The 14,120-nt window shown below is 55.1% G+C and overlaps 1 protein-coding gene across 3 annotated transcripts in view; it reads right to left on the reverse strand.

Moving 5' to 3' along the window:
• PPL (periplakin) overlaps window positions 1–14,120 on the reverse strand; it is a 48,634-nt gene that overhangs the window by 10,380 nt on the left and 24,134 nt on the right. For 2 of the 3 annotated variants that reach the window (XM_005224662.5, XM_005224663.5), the window contains exons 3-14: window positions 8,783–8,937; window positions 8,009–8,129; window positions 7,321–7,434; window positions 7,182–7,223; window positions 5,801–5,962; window positions 5,596–5,703; window positions 3,907–4,002; window positions 2,525–2,647; window positions 2,281–2,427; window positions 1,531–1,682; window positions 477–574; window positions 149–309 (exon numbers count right to left, since the gene is read on the reverse strand). In XM_005224662.5, coding sequence (XP_005224719.2) covers window positions 149–309; window positions 477–574; window positions 1,531–1,682; window positions 2,281–2,427; window positions 2,525–2,647; window positions 3,907–4,002; window positions 5,596–5,703; window positions 5,801–5,962; window positions 7,182–7,223; window positions 7,321–7,434; window positions 8,009–8,129; window positions 8,783–8,937 — 1,479 coding nt within the window. The remainder of the gene's footprint in view (window positions 1–148; window positions 310–476; window positions 575–1,530; window positions 1,683–2,280; window positions 2,428–2,524; window positions 2,648–3,906; window positions 4,003–5,595; window positions 5,704–5,800; window positions 5,963–7,181; window positions 7,224–7,320; window positions 7,435–8,008; window positions 8,130–8,782; window positions 8,938–14,120) is intronic. The other variant, XM_002697888.7, reaches the window with a different exon arrangement.

Here is a 14,120-nt window from a genome sequence, read left to right on the forward strand (position 1 = left end):
GGAACAGCACCTCTCCCTGCGACTCACGGCTTCCCGTTACACATGGCAAGTAGACCCGTGGAGCATCCAGAGCTCCCACGGGCATGAGACCGTGGGCAGGGCCCCTGGGAAGCCCACGGGGCCAGCCTGTGCCCCCAGCCCTGGGTACCTTGAGGTCCTTGGCCCTCTCGGCGCTGTCCTGCACAGCCCGGCCCTGCTCCAGCGGCGGCCGCAGGATGGCCGTGATGGCCTTCTCCTGCCGGTCCAGGTCGCTGGCCACCTTGTCCAAGCCGGCCAGCAGCTGGCGGCCCTGCAGGTCCGAGGCATCTGCTGGAGGGAGGTCAGAGTCAGGGGAACGTGGGGGCCCTGGGGGTGTTTAGGGGTCAGCTCAGCGTGTCCCCCCCCACCTACTGTGCTGTTCCGTCTGCTGCACAGACCCTGGATCCAGGCCCCTTCCCCGTCCCCCCAGAGCCTCAGGCAGTGGCCCTGGTACCCACCTCCAGAGCTCTCTGCCTTCAGCACCTCATGCTGCTCCTGGAGCGCCTTTCTGCTCCCAGCTGCCTTCTGCCGCAGGCTCTGGTACTGGCTGCCCAGGCTGTGACAGCAAAAAATGGGCTGGAGACCCTGAGGCAGTCCATGCCCCCACCACCCACATTAGCGGGACCCTGGGCTCTGGCTCAACAGGCAGCCCTGAGGAGTCAGGCAGCTCCTCAAAATGCTTTGAAAAGTCAACACAACACATGCACACAGAGGATCTGCTGAAACACCGGTTTCTCTCTGCTCCCAGGTTCAGTGGGCCCCTTCCGCCTCTCCTTTCTTCCTCTCTTTTTCCTTTGTAGCAAGTCTTACGACCTACAATGGTCTTGTTTGCTCATAACTTTTCCCCGCCACGATGCTTTCTCCGAGGGAGCAATGCATAGCAGATGTTCAATACATATCCACTGAACGAATAAATGAAGGAGTTCCTGAATCGCTCATTCAACACAGATTTCTTTGGTGCCTGCTTTGCACCAGGTATGGAACAAGACCCTGAAAGTATACCACATCTCAAGGAACCTCTGCCCGGTGGGATGGACACACAGACACAGAGCAGCCTCATGAGAGCAGCACACGAGGTGGGAGAAGGTGCTTGGGAGCCAAGAGGCGGCAGCCTTTTGTCCTGGAGCCAGAGTGGAGGACAAGGGGAGGGGGCAATCAGGGATGGCTTCACAGAAGACGTGGCCCCCGGGGCTGGGGTCTTCAAGCCAAAAGGTCTGAGTCAACAAAGCGATGGGTTGACGTGCAGGTGGAGGGAGTTACGCGTGCCCAGGCCCAGGGGCACCTGCAGAGAGGCCCCTCCCTGCAATGTGCCCAGAGCCAGACACTCACACACAAGTTGGCCAGGCCAATGGGATCTGCTGCTGTCCCACCTGAGCCTCCAAAGGGGGTGCACGTGTAGGACATAAGTGGCACCCTGAGGCTCAGCTGTGGTGCCCAGGGCTGTGAATGGGGCCGGGGAGCCAAGGGGGTGCGGCCACACACCACACCAGCTCCTCCTCCTTTACCCCATACCTTTCAGCCAGAGCCAGGGCCTCGGGGTCAGTGGGCGGGATCATGAAGCAGACGGCCGGGGCGGTCAGCTTGTTCCCCGCACTGTCGGTGAGGTCCCAGCTCTCCCCATTGTTCCTCTGCAGGGTGTAGCTGTAGCCCCGAGAGATCAGGCCCTGGTGGGGAACAGGCCAGTCAGGACACATGGAGAGACCTATCACAGCTGGTGGCCGGAAGCCCAGTCACTGCCGAACTCTGGGACCTGGGGAGCCTTAGCCTGTCTCTCAGAAACTCCTCAAGACGTTTCATCATAAAGAGAGGCTCTGCCAGCCTAACACCCACCTGGACTTCCCTCTGGGGACCCGCTTCCGCCCATGCAGTCCCAGCCCAGGGAGTCTCCTCCCTTCATCCTCTGACTGCTCAGGGTGAACGTGTGACTCAGGTCTGGCCAATGAGAGAATGGCACTCGCAGTGATTGGTTCAGGCTGCACACATGACTCAAGAGTGGGCCAATGAGAACCTTCCCTGAGACATCTGCTGGAATAACTGGCGCCTCTAAGCTGGTGGGACAGAAGGCCAGGGCAGCAGGTGGGACCATGCGGGGGACGGGGCGCTGGCAGAGAGTGACCCCAATGATGGAGATGAACACAGGCTCCTGAAAACATGAGGTCATGTCTCCTCCCTGTCATCCCTTAGACCTTTCAGTGAGTGGAGCAGAGGCCAATCTGGGCCCAGTCTGCCTGGGGCACCTGGAACACCTGGGCAGGGGCTCACCTGGTCACCCTCGAAGTCACAGAGCGCCTCCACGGGGATGGGCTTGAGGGGCGTCTCCCGGCGGTACTTGAGGGGCACCACCTGCTGCCCTCGCTTCTGCAGCCCCCGCACCACATGCTGGTACTTGTCCAGAGCCTTCTCCTGGTCCTGGATGTGGAGGGGAGTGCCCAGGTGAGACCACGCAGCCCTCTCCAGGCAGCAGGCAGGGAGTCGGGGAAGGGCGTACTCGGCGGGCAGCACTCACATCCAGCTCCCGCAGCAGCAGCTCAATCTGGTATCGGTCCTTGAAGTCAGGGCTGTATTTCTGGTTCAGGTCTGAGTCCACCTTGCGAAGCAGCTCCTGGGCATCCTTCATGTCTTTGTGGAACTAGGGGAGACCAGAGGGCCCCATCATGGGTGGGAGTCCACCAGGATGCCTGAGGCTCATCCTGGCTGTGACTTGAAGCCCACTCCCAGGTGGGGCTGGGCCTCCCACTCACCCTGAATCACAGGGACGCCCCCAGCCCTCCCCAGCCCACCTTCCTGGGGGGCTTCACAGGGAGAGACTGGGTCCCTTCTCAGCAATCCATGCAATGCCACCTCTATGACAAGCTGGTTTCATGTCCATACACCAGAAACCTTAGGGTTCTCCTCTATTCCACTCCTGTCTTTATGCTGGGAACACCCTGACTTATTCTAAGCCTCAGTACATGGAAGGCAAGCCTCCCCACTTGGTTCTGGGAAACTCTCTTGCCCGTTTTTCAGCCTATCAGCTCTGGAATCATTCACTGACAGCTGTCCCTGGGCTGCAGCTGAACATGATTTTGGGATCCCTGGGAAGTCCACAGCCCGGCAGGACTGAGACACTATGACGCCGAGTTAGTTATGTCAGTGCCATCTGAGTTCCAATGTCCCCAAACTGCCTGCTCACAAGAATCACGTGCAGCTGTCTTATTAAAAACACATTCCAGTGGAAATACTGTAGTATCCATCAACATTGTGAATGGAGAAACACAACGTGGTCCACGCATACAATGGAATCGATGGAATATTATTCAGCCGTGAAAAGGAATGAAGTTCCGGTTCATGATGAACCTTGAAAACGTTTTGTTCAGTGAAAGAACCAAACACAAAAGGCCACAGATCATGTGAGTCCACTTCTATGAAATATCTAAAATGGGCAAATCCAAAGAGACAGAAAGTAGAGGGGTGGTTATCAGGGGTTGGAATGGGGGAGGTGACTGCTTATTAGGTACAGAAGTTCTACTTGGGGTGGTGAACACGTTTTGGAAAGACAGTGGTGATGGTTGCACAACATTGTGAATATAATCACTGCATTGGGTTGTGCACTTAAGAATGCCTAAAATGGCAAACTTCATACAATACATATCCCAAAACGAAAACCCCACACACCTATTCCTGCACCTGTGCCATCTTGGTGAGTTAAGACTCTCCAGTCCCAGCCCCCAGGGGAGGCAGACAAGGGCCTGGAAATCTTAGGGCACATGCATGTCTACCATGAGAACCACAGACATCGGGAGGCGTGGGAAGGCAGCTCTGAAAGGCTCCCAAGGAAGCGGTGCTGAGCCCACAAGGGAGCCAAGTGGGCGCTGGGTGCTCCCCCCATGGGGCCCGGCTGGCAGGCACCTGGTGGTAGTCTTCCATGTACTTCAGGTGGCTCTCCTCGCAGATGAGCAGGTTCAGGTATTCCTTCCAATCTGCGTGGACAGCCTCCATGTGAGCCTGCCAGGAGAAAGGGGGCACATTGCTGCTGGCCAGGTATCTGGGGCAGGGCTTCCCAGGTGGCGCTAGCGATAAAGAACCTGCCTGCCATTGTAGCAGATGTAAGAGATGTGGGTTCGATCCCTGGGTCGGGAAGAGCCCCTTGAGGAGAGCAAGGAAATCCATTCCAGTATTCCTGCCTGGAGAATCCCACAGACAGAGGAGCCTGGCAGGCTACAGTCCACAGGGCAGCAAACAGTCGAACATGACCGAAGCGATTTAGCACACACACACACACAGGTATCTGGGACACCAGGGGCGGGATGGCAGGATTCCAGACCAGAAAAGGGTAGAGGAGAGGGGCATCTGGCTTCTGCATGGGTGTGACTCCCAGCCAGTTCCTGCCCAGGAGTGGGAGGAGGAGAGAGGAGGATGTATTGAGGAGTCAAGCAGGGCTGCCATGTTCGGGCACACAGGTTGTGCACTGCACAAGGGACAAGTAGGGGCTATGTCTGCCCAGACCACGTGGTGCTTTTAAAAAAATCTTACAGGGTACTCCCCAAATTCATGTCCACCAGAACTCAAAATGTGGCTTTATTTGGAATAGGACTTTTGCAGATATAATCAGTTAAGAATATCAAGATGAAATCCTAGATTCAGGGTGTCCTTATAGGAAGAGAAGAGGACACACAGGTGAGAAGGCCATGTGGACACAGAGGTGGAGATAGGAGGTGTCCGTCTAGTCAAGGCTATGGTGTTTCCAGTGGTCATGTATGGATGTGAGAGTTGGACTGTGAAGAAAGCTGAGCGCTGAAGAATTGATGCTTTTGAACTGTGGTGTTGGAGAAGACTCTTGAGAGTCCCTTGGACTGCACGGAGATCCAACCAGTCTGTTCTAAAGGAGATCAGCCCTGGGATTTCTTTGGAAGGAATGATGCTAAAGCTGAAACTCCAGTACTTTGGCCACCTCATGCAGAGAGTTAACTCATTGGAAAAGACTCTGATGCTGGGAGGGATTGGGGGCAGGAGGAGAAGGGGATGACAGAGGATGAGATGGCTGGATGGCATCACCAACTTGATGGACGTGAGTCTGAGTGAACTCCGGGAATTGGTGATGGACAAGGAGGCCTGGCGTGCTGCGATTCATGGGGTTGCAAAGAGTCGGACACGACTGAGCAACTGAACTGAACTGAACTGCAGGAAAGCCAAGGATTGCCAGCAGTCACCAGACTCAAGAAAAGAGACAAGGAAGGATTCTCCCCTAGAGCCCTCAGAAGAAACAAGCCTGCCAACACCTTGATTCTGAATTTCTGGCCTCCAGAACTATGAGAGAATAACTTTCCATTGTTTAAAGCCTCCAAATTGGTGGTCATTTGTTACAACAACAACAGGAAACTAATACAGGCACCACGTGGGCTTCAGAAGTCTAGAGACCGAGGGCCAGGGCATCGAGAGAGGAGGCAGGGCCAGACAGAGGAAAGGGAGACGGCAAAGTGGAGAGACAGACAGACACTGGACACAAGACCCTGGGGCCTGCCTGAGTGCAGGGAGCCCAGAGCAGAGGTCACCTGGAGGCCAGCCTGAAGCAAGTGTCCCTCCCTGGGGCTCACGCACTTCAATGGAGTTCCTCCCGGGGTGCTCGGCGGCGAGCAGCTGGTCACCCTCGCTGTGCAGCTTGTTAATTCTCTCCTCTTTGGCCTCCAGGTTCCGGTGGATGAAATTCTGCAGCGAGGGCAGTGGAGGGGCTCAGCGCCAAGCTGGGCAGCCCCGAGCTCCTTCCGGGGCCCCCTGCCCCGCACCCCCAGAGCCCAGCACCCACCTCGTACTGGCGCCGGCGGCTGGGGTAGTTGAGGTTGCGGTCACTCCAGTCATACTGTATGCGGCCCTGGGCCTGCTGGTCCAGCCAGTACAGCTCGTTCGTGCACCGCTGCATGTAGTCCTGCAGTGAGCTCAGGTGCTGCTGCCGCGCCTGTGACGCCGCCTGCAGGCAGGCAAGAACAGGGCTGCAGCCTCGCCGGCAAGGGACTCCCTCCACACCTCCTGCCCCGCTGGACTCCCTTGGATAAGTCATCTGACCCTCCCAAACCCCTTCATTCATTCAGCAAACGTTTATTGTGCATCTACTGAGTGCTGGGCTAATGCACAAAGAGACTTGGGTTCTATCCCTGGGTCGGGAAGATCCCCTGGAGGAGGGCATGAACCCACTCCAGTGTTCTTGCCTGGAGAATCCCATGGACAAAGGAACCTGGCGGGCTACAGTCCATAGGGTCACAAAAGTCAGATATGACTGAAGCAACTTGGCATGTATGCAAGTGCTGGGCATGGCTCCAGGCCCTGCGATATAGCAGTGAGCGAGACAAAACCCTCACAGAATAGACATGCTTGTGGAGCCTTGGTTTACTCATCTGCAAAATGGGAATAACAGCACAGATCTCATAGGGCACCAAGCCTGGCATACAGTTGGTGCTCCATAAACGTCAGCAGCTACGCTTCTGCTTTTGTCTTTAACATGTCATGGTGCAAACTACCACAGGGCAGTGGGGAGGGGGTGTCTGAATTCCACTATGCAAATGAGAACAGTGGTGAACACGTACGGGGGAGCCCACCATGTCCCATGACTGTGCAAAGGACTTATCCAACATCAACTCATGCAACCCTGAAAGCTTCCTGTAAGCCAAGGAGTGGAAGTGACTCCATTTTACAGATGAGGAGACTGAGGTCCCCAGAGACTCAGCAGCTCATGCTCGAGGTCTCCCCACCTAAAGGGGGTGGAGGCGGCCCAGCTCCAGAGCCTCCTACTATGAGCTACACTGTTACCGTCCCTACATTCTCTTGTCTGAGGTGTCTGTAACATTCACAACAAGAAAGCATTTACGCATCACGTGCAGTTATAAAAAAGAAGGTTTTGAAAAGAGAAATAGAGAACTTTTGCTTATTAAGCACCTGGCATTGTACTTGGCACATAGTAGGTGCTCAATGAAAAATTAAGCAGCAAACAGTAGGATAAACTATATCACAGGGTCTCTTGGGATTTCCTATGAGCAAAGGGCAATCAGGGTTGCCTCGCAGATAGGGGCTCGGGATATTGCTTCTCCCCACTTCATCCCCCTCCATCCTGCTTGAAGTGTTAACCGCACACACTTCTTTGCCCACAGCCCGGCTTCCCATCCCCTCCCATCCCGGTCCTGGGGGCGTCTCACCAGCAGTTTCTGGTACTTGGCCTGGAGTTCACCGTTCTGCTCCTGAGGATGAGGCCGAGGACACGGGTTAGGGTGGGGGGCTGCAGGCAGCAGCCCCTCCTCCCCAGGGTCCCTTCTACCCCTCCCCCCAGGCACACACCTTGGCCAGGTGGGGCCCGATGGCCTTGACCTCGTTGTGAAAGACGTTGTGTTGCTCCACCTGCTGGCCTACCAGCGGGAGTTCCGTCCCGAAGCCCTGGCTGCTCAGCTCGTCCTGGCCAGGGAGGCGGGGGCACGACACACACGGGCATGGGCCGGGGGCCCAGGACTCGCAGGCCACCCAGGACCCATGCCCCGGGAACCTTAGCCCTCCTCCTCACAGCGCCATCCGAGGAGGCAGTTAAGTAGCCCCGGAGGGAGGAGGGAAGAGGTTGTCACCCTGATCACATTTAATCTCACTGCAACCTCAGAGGCCCTCGTGGTTTCCATTTCACAGATGGGAAAACAGAGGCTCGGCTGGGGGAGTCACTTGCTCAGGATCACACCAGTGGCCGGGCTTCTCCGGGGTGGAGATGGGCTGGTGAGGGCACAGGAAGACCAGCAGCCAGCCAGAAACCTGGCTGCTGCCCCCAGCTGACCAGCACCCCAACGATCCTGGGAGGGTTCCAACCTCCACCACATCTGCTGTGTGACCCTGGGCTAGGCACTGCACCTCTCTGAGCCTTGCTCATCTCATCAACAAAGACATCAGGAAATAACCAGGAACAGCAGGACACCAGTGCCCATGCAATGGAGGGAGGGCTCCTGGCCCTTACACGGCCCCACCCCAGCCGAAGCCCGGGCCGTACCAGCTTTTCCTCCACCAGCGCCTCCCAGTTGACCTGTGGGTCCACCTCTTTCACCACCAGGTTGTAGATCTGCTTGTGTTTCCCGCGGAGGTTGGTCACACGCTCCTTCAGCTGACGGATGCTGAGTGGGAAGGGGAGAGACCACCTTGGTTAGCAGGGCTGGTGGGCAGGTGTAGTGTTTCTGCCTCAAGGTGGGTCTCCCACCCAGGCCCCAGTCTCAGGTTTCTGCTCAGTGGCCTGGAAGGTCAGGGTCACAGTGGCCTTGGGTCCAGGCAGTCACTCCCTGCCCTGCTCCTGCCCACTTTCTTTTATCCTGCCTTCCCCCACCAATATTTCCCCAGGGCCTACTATGTGCCATAGAGGTTTCCAGAACAAACAGGCCAGTCTGCTGCTCTCTGGAGCCCACTATCCACCCGGCAGGGCTCAGGGCTGGGCTGGGACAGGGACAGTGCTCTGTCCATGTCTGAGCTGAGGCAAGAGCCAGGAGCTCAGAAAGCCAGCCAGGCATCAGGCAGGGGACAGTGCACTCACAAGCTTGGAGGTCGGGGACTGCGATCACACTGTGACCAGGACAGGGGACCGGGTACTCCAAGCCTCAATTTCCCTAGCTGTGAAATAGGTTGTTGGAAGGATCACGTGAAGTGTTCAGCTAGGGCTGGCCCCACCGTCAGCCCTCCACAAACCCTGACTCAGGTGTCTGCACACTGAGCGGCTACAGCCCCACTGCTCTGACTCCGAGTGGCTCCCTCAGGACCAGAAGCGGAGGGGACCTACTCCTCGGCGATCATGTCCCCCTGGGGGTGCTTCATGTGCTTGGCGATGGCCGCGTCCGCCTCCAGCATGTAGAGCAGCTTCTCAGAGTCTGACACCTTCTGCAGGGCCACATCCCGGTGCTCGGGCTGCTGGCCCTCCTGCAGCCGGGCCAGGTCCTGCGAGAGGCACGAGAAAGGGGTGGGGAAGACAGAGGGCAGGGACTCAGGGGGCACAGCCAGGATCGGGGGGCTCCCCTGGCCCTGCCCAGCCCCTGCTCTGAGATAGCAGGCTCGGGACATGGCTGTGCACAGAGAGACATGGCCCATCCAGCCCAGGGAGGAGGGCAGTGTGTGCGCGCGCTCAGTTGTCTGATTCTTTGCAGCTCCGTGGACTGTAGCCTGCCAGGCTCCTCTGTCCATGCGATTTTCCAGGCCAGAATACTGGAGTGGGTTGCCATTTCCTCCTCCAGGGGATCTTCCCAACCCAGGCATAGAACCTGCGGCTCTTGCATCTCTTGCATTGGCAGGCAGATTCTTTACCACTGTGCCACCAAGGGAGGAGGGAGACCCCAGGAAAGGCCTGTCAATAAATAAACCTCAGGAACCCCCTAGCAGTCCAGTGGTTAGGACTCCACATTTCCACTGCAGGGGGAGATGGGTTCGCTCCCTGGTCAGGGAACAAAGATGACAAAGTTTGCACCGGTCGGAGTTTACCAAGGAAGCACAGCAGAGGTGGAACGTGGGGACCTGCTTGAGCTCGGGCTCTGGGATTCAGTGAGGCCTCCCCCGAGGCAGTGACACAGGCTAAGAATGAAGGAAGAAGGGGAAGAGTATTGGAGGCAGAGGGAGTGGCCTGTGTGAAGGTCCTGTGGCAGGAAATGATGACTGGAAGGACGGTCAGGGGAGGAAGCTGGGGGTGGGACAGGGCATGGTGCCACCCATCCTTAAAGGCGACTCCTCCAGGGGGTCCTCAGGGGAGCGGGTCCAAGCTAGGGGCACAGTCGGGTGTTGCGACAAGGCCCAGGCGAGAGCTGAGGGTGGCCCGTGCGGGGGTGTTGCCAGTGAAATGGCGAGAATGAACAGAGTGGGTGGACGTCTGGGAGGTACAGTTGCTCAGTCGATGATGAGTCCCAGTTGTTGCTGTTCAGCCACTAAGTCATGTCTGACTCTTTGCAATCCCATGGATCTGCAGCACACCAGGCTTCCCTGTCCTTGACTATCTTCTGGAGTCTGCTCATGTCCATTGAGTCAGTGATGTTATTTAACCATCTCATCCTCAGCCATCCCCTTCTCCTTTTGCCCTCAATCTTTCCCAGCATCAGGGTCTCTTCCAAAGAGCTGGCTCTTTTTGTCAGATGGCCAAAGGATTGGAGCTTCAGCATCAACCTTTCCACGAATATTCAGGGTTTATGAGTCCAGGGTCTCTGATAATTTAGGGAAGAATGATGAACTGGCAGTGGGAACAGCAGGTTAAACACAGCCTGTTAATCCACTTAGTGGACTTTCATGGAGTGCAGATGGGCTCTGAGCCAGGCCCGGGGGTGGGCGGGGGGACGAGTCAGAGACTGGACTGAGCACAGGTGGGGCGGGGGGGATCACACAAGGGACCTCGGAGGCCAGTTCTCTACCCCCAGCTGGGGGTCAGTGTCCCCATCTCTGCAATGGCAGTAAGAGAAACCCATGTTTCAGCAGAGGCAGCCAAGGGACCAGGGGATTATCCCTCAGCTGCCAGAAGATGGGAGTACAGATGGGGACGAGCTCAAAACCACCAAGTGAGAGGAGCCGGGCACTGAAGGCCACGCCCCTCAGGACTGGTTTATGGGAACTGCCCCAAGTAGGTGGATCCATAAAAGAGGCTAGATGGGAGCAGGAATCCGCAGTCAATACACAGCGGAGCTTACAAAGGGATTACAGTTTTGGAAACCGACCTGTGAGGATGGCTGCACCCCTTGGTGATGTTACTAAAAAAATCACTGCACTGTGTGCTCGAAGGGGGTGCATTTTCTGATCTGTAAAACCCGCCTCAATAAAGCTGTTAAAAAAAAGAAAAAGCACAAAAGGCAGAAACAGCAAAAGGCAAAAGAAGTGAACGGAGGTGGTGGTGTGCCTGGTACAGTGTAAAATGACTCAGCTCCCTCTTGGAGGAAGAGATGGTATCCAGCCCACATTCCAGGTCTTTCCTGGGCCAACTCTGGGAGGGCTGGGCAGCCAGGGGTGGGGCTTTGGAGGTGAGACCCATGTGGCAGAAGGTCAAAGTCGCTGGACCATCGCCCCACTGCGGGTAGGTCTGGCTGGTTAAAAAGTTTCAACATCATGGTTCTTGGCTTGGGTGGAATTTTATCGGCTCCATCTTCGCCAGTTGATCTGAAGCTCTGCTGGGCAATGACCGTGTCAAAGATTAATTTTGCAAAAGGAGGAAGTAAATTAATCATCTCCTAATTCCCAGAGGTGCAGGGCCTCGTGGGAATGCAAAACGTGTCCAGCCAAAACGAGAGAGAATATCCAGCCAAAAGATGCCACACAGGCGTTCAAGAGTCCACAGTCGGGCAAGACTGATCAATGAGGACAGGTCAGCACTGTGGTTACCTTGGGGGTGGGGGGGTGACATTGATTGCAAAGGTCCCCCAGGACCTTTCGGGAAATGTCCTTTGACTTGACCTGAGTAAAGGTTCCATGGGTACCGACTGACGCGAAAACTCACAAGCGTGAACTCTTAAAAGTTGGACACTTACCACAGACAAGTGTTTTTAAGTACAAAAAAAAAGTCATAGGGACCGACGTATCCTGTAAATTTTGCCCACACTGACGGACAGATAATCAATAAAGCAAATCCAGGAGACGGTTACTGGTAGGATCTGTGTGGTGAGGTTACAGGTGTTCCCCAAGCCTTCCGGCTTTTCTGGCATTTAAAAATTGGGATAGGTACAAAAAGAATCCTGGAGTGGGTTGTCATATCCTTCTCCAGGGGATCTTCCCAGTCCAGGGGTCAAACCAGGGTTTCCCGTATTGCAGGCAGATTCTTTACCATGTGAACCACCAGGGAAGCCCCAGGAATACTAGACGGGGTTGGCATTCTCATCTCCAGGGGATCTTCCAGACCCAGGGATTGAACAGGGGTTTCCTGCATTGTGGGCAGATTCTTTACCATCTGAGCCACCAGGGAAAGCAGAGCAGTGCACAAGGCCACACACTGTGTGATTCTGTTTCTATGAAATACCCAGAATATGTATATTCAAAGAGACAGAAGGCAGAGTCACGGGCAGATGGGCATAGGGGTTCCCTTTGGGAGGATGAAAGCACCTTGGGACCAGAAAGACGTGGTCATTGCATATCATAAACGTATGAAATGCCATGAAATTCTACACTTTAAATGCTTCACTTTATCTCATGTGAACCTCACTTCCATTTTAGAAAATAGGAAAATTAAAGAGAACTTTTGGGTTCTCTTTTAATAAAATTAATTTTAACTTATAAATGAATAGATATATTTATTTATGAATAGTTTTAAATTATTTATAAAACATTAAATAAAATAAAATTAATAATGATGTTTTCTTCCAAAGAAGGAAAAGACAAAAAGATTAGCCCGTGCCATCTCCAAAATCTGGTTTAAGTTTGTTCATTTGAATTAAAACAAAGAACAAATTCAAAATGATCTTCCAAACACATCCTTGCTACTTTGAGTCATGACTCTAAGCAAATACCATGAGACGAGGGCTGGGGTCTATTCCCTCACACTCTCACAGGCCAGAAAAGGTCAGAGAGACACCGGATGTGAGGGGATGGTCTTCCCCTCTGCTGGTGGAATCATATGCCATCTTAATTTGCTTCTTTATACTTGTTTATTGGCCCCAAAATGTTTGTCACGAACACATATTACTTTTATTAGGAGGAAAAAATGACACACCCCAAAAAGCTGTTTTCATTTAGGAAAGCGCACACACCACCATAGCAATCATGAGAGTGGGGACAAAAAAAAAATGCCAGAGGGACTGGGCATCAGGGCTAGGGCACGGCCAGAGGGAGGGATGCTGGAGGGTCAGCTGAGGCCGGAAAGAAAGAGGAGGGGCGGAAGCGGGGAGGGGGAAGGGAGGTCCTGGGGGAAGGAGACCCTAGGGGCGCAGAGCACCCTCTCATCCACCCTGCCCCCGTCCCGAGCTCTCCCCACCCCCTACTTCTCACCCAAAGGGTGTCATTCCCCCCACCCACCCCTGTTCCTCAGGGGAGTGGACACCTGGGTGGTCAGCCGAGAGGCAGCCATGTCTGGGCCTGGGGCCAGCCATGGGGCCAGCCAGCCTCATGACCTGTCCACCCTCAATGCCCCTGCGCTCCTCTGGACCTGCGTCTTAGTCATGCCTGGAATGTGGATGAAATACAGACGCCCGTTTAAATTCAAATTTCAGGTAAACAATGGATAATTCATAATATAAGTATATCCCAAGTAGTGCATGGGAGACATACCCACAAAAATTTGCATCCTAAACTTCAAATGGAACTGGATATCCTGTATTTTCATTTGCTAAATCTGGCAACACCCCCTCTAGGGGTGGGGGAATGGCTCTGAGGTCAGCTCTGTCACTGACACAGTCCATCCTGGCCCTCTCTAGCTACAAAGAAGGTATGAACTCAACCACTCTGGGCTGGTGGGGAGGGGTTCGAAGAGGAGGCAGCCAGCTTAGCAGCTCACAGGTGTGAGCACGGCTGCACGGCTGCCCACGGAGCAGGATCCCTGGGAGAACCTTTGGGCTCGGGCCGGTTGTTACTGAGGCATGGAGTGGGGAGATGATTTGGCCCACCTGCGTCTGAGTAGTGGCAGTGGTAGGGAAGCGAGGATGACGATGCTGTTAATCAAAGGGAGCCCTGCATGGCACCCGCATACGTGCCTTGTGCTCAGTCACTCAGTCGTGCCCGACTCTGTGCGGCCCCGTGGACTGCAGCCCGCCAGGCCCCTCTGTCCATGGGATCCTCCAAGCAAGAATACTGGAGTGGGTTGCCATTTCCTTCTCCAGGGCATCTTCTCGACCCAGGGATTGAACCTGGGTCTTTAAGGTCTTCCTGGGTCTTTAAGAGCTTCCCTGGTGGCTCAGATGGTAAAGCGTCTGCCTGCAATGTGGGAGACCCGGGTTCGATCCCTGGGTTGGGAAGATCTCCTGGAAAAGGAAATGGCAACTCACTCCAGTGTTCTTGCCTGGAGAATCCCACGGACGGAGGAGCCTGGGGGCTACAGTCCACGGGGTCGCAAAGAGTCGGACACGGCTGAGCGACTTCACTTTAAGGTCTATCTGCATTGGCAGGAGGGTTCTTTAACCACTGGCGCCACCTGCATAATCTCATCAAATCTCTCCAGCAGCCCAGGAGAC

The sequence above is a fragment of the Bos taurus genome, chromosome 25 (assembly GCF_002263795.3).
Source record: "Bos taurus isolate L1 Dominette 01449 registration number 42190680 breed Hereford chromosome 25, ARS-UCD2.0, whole genome shotgun sequence".
NCBI lineage: Eukaryota > Metazoa > Chordata > Mammalia > Artiodactyla > Bovidae > Bos > Bos taurus.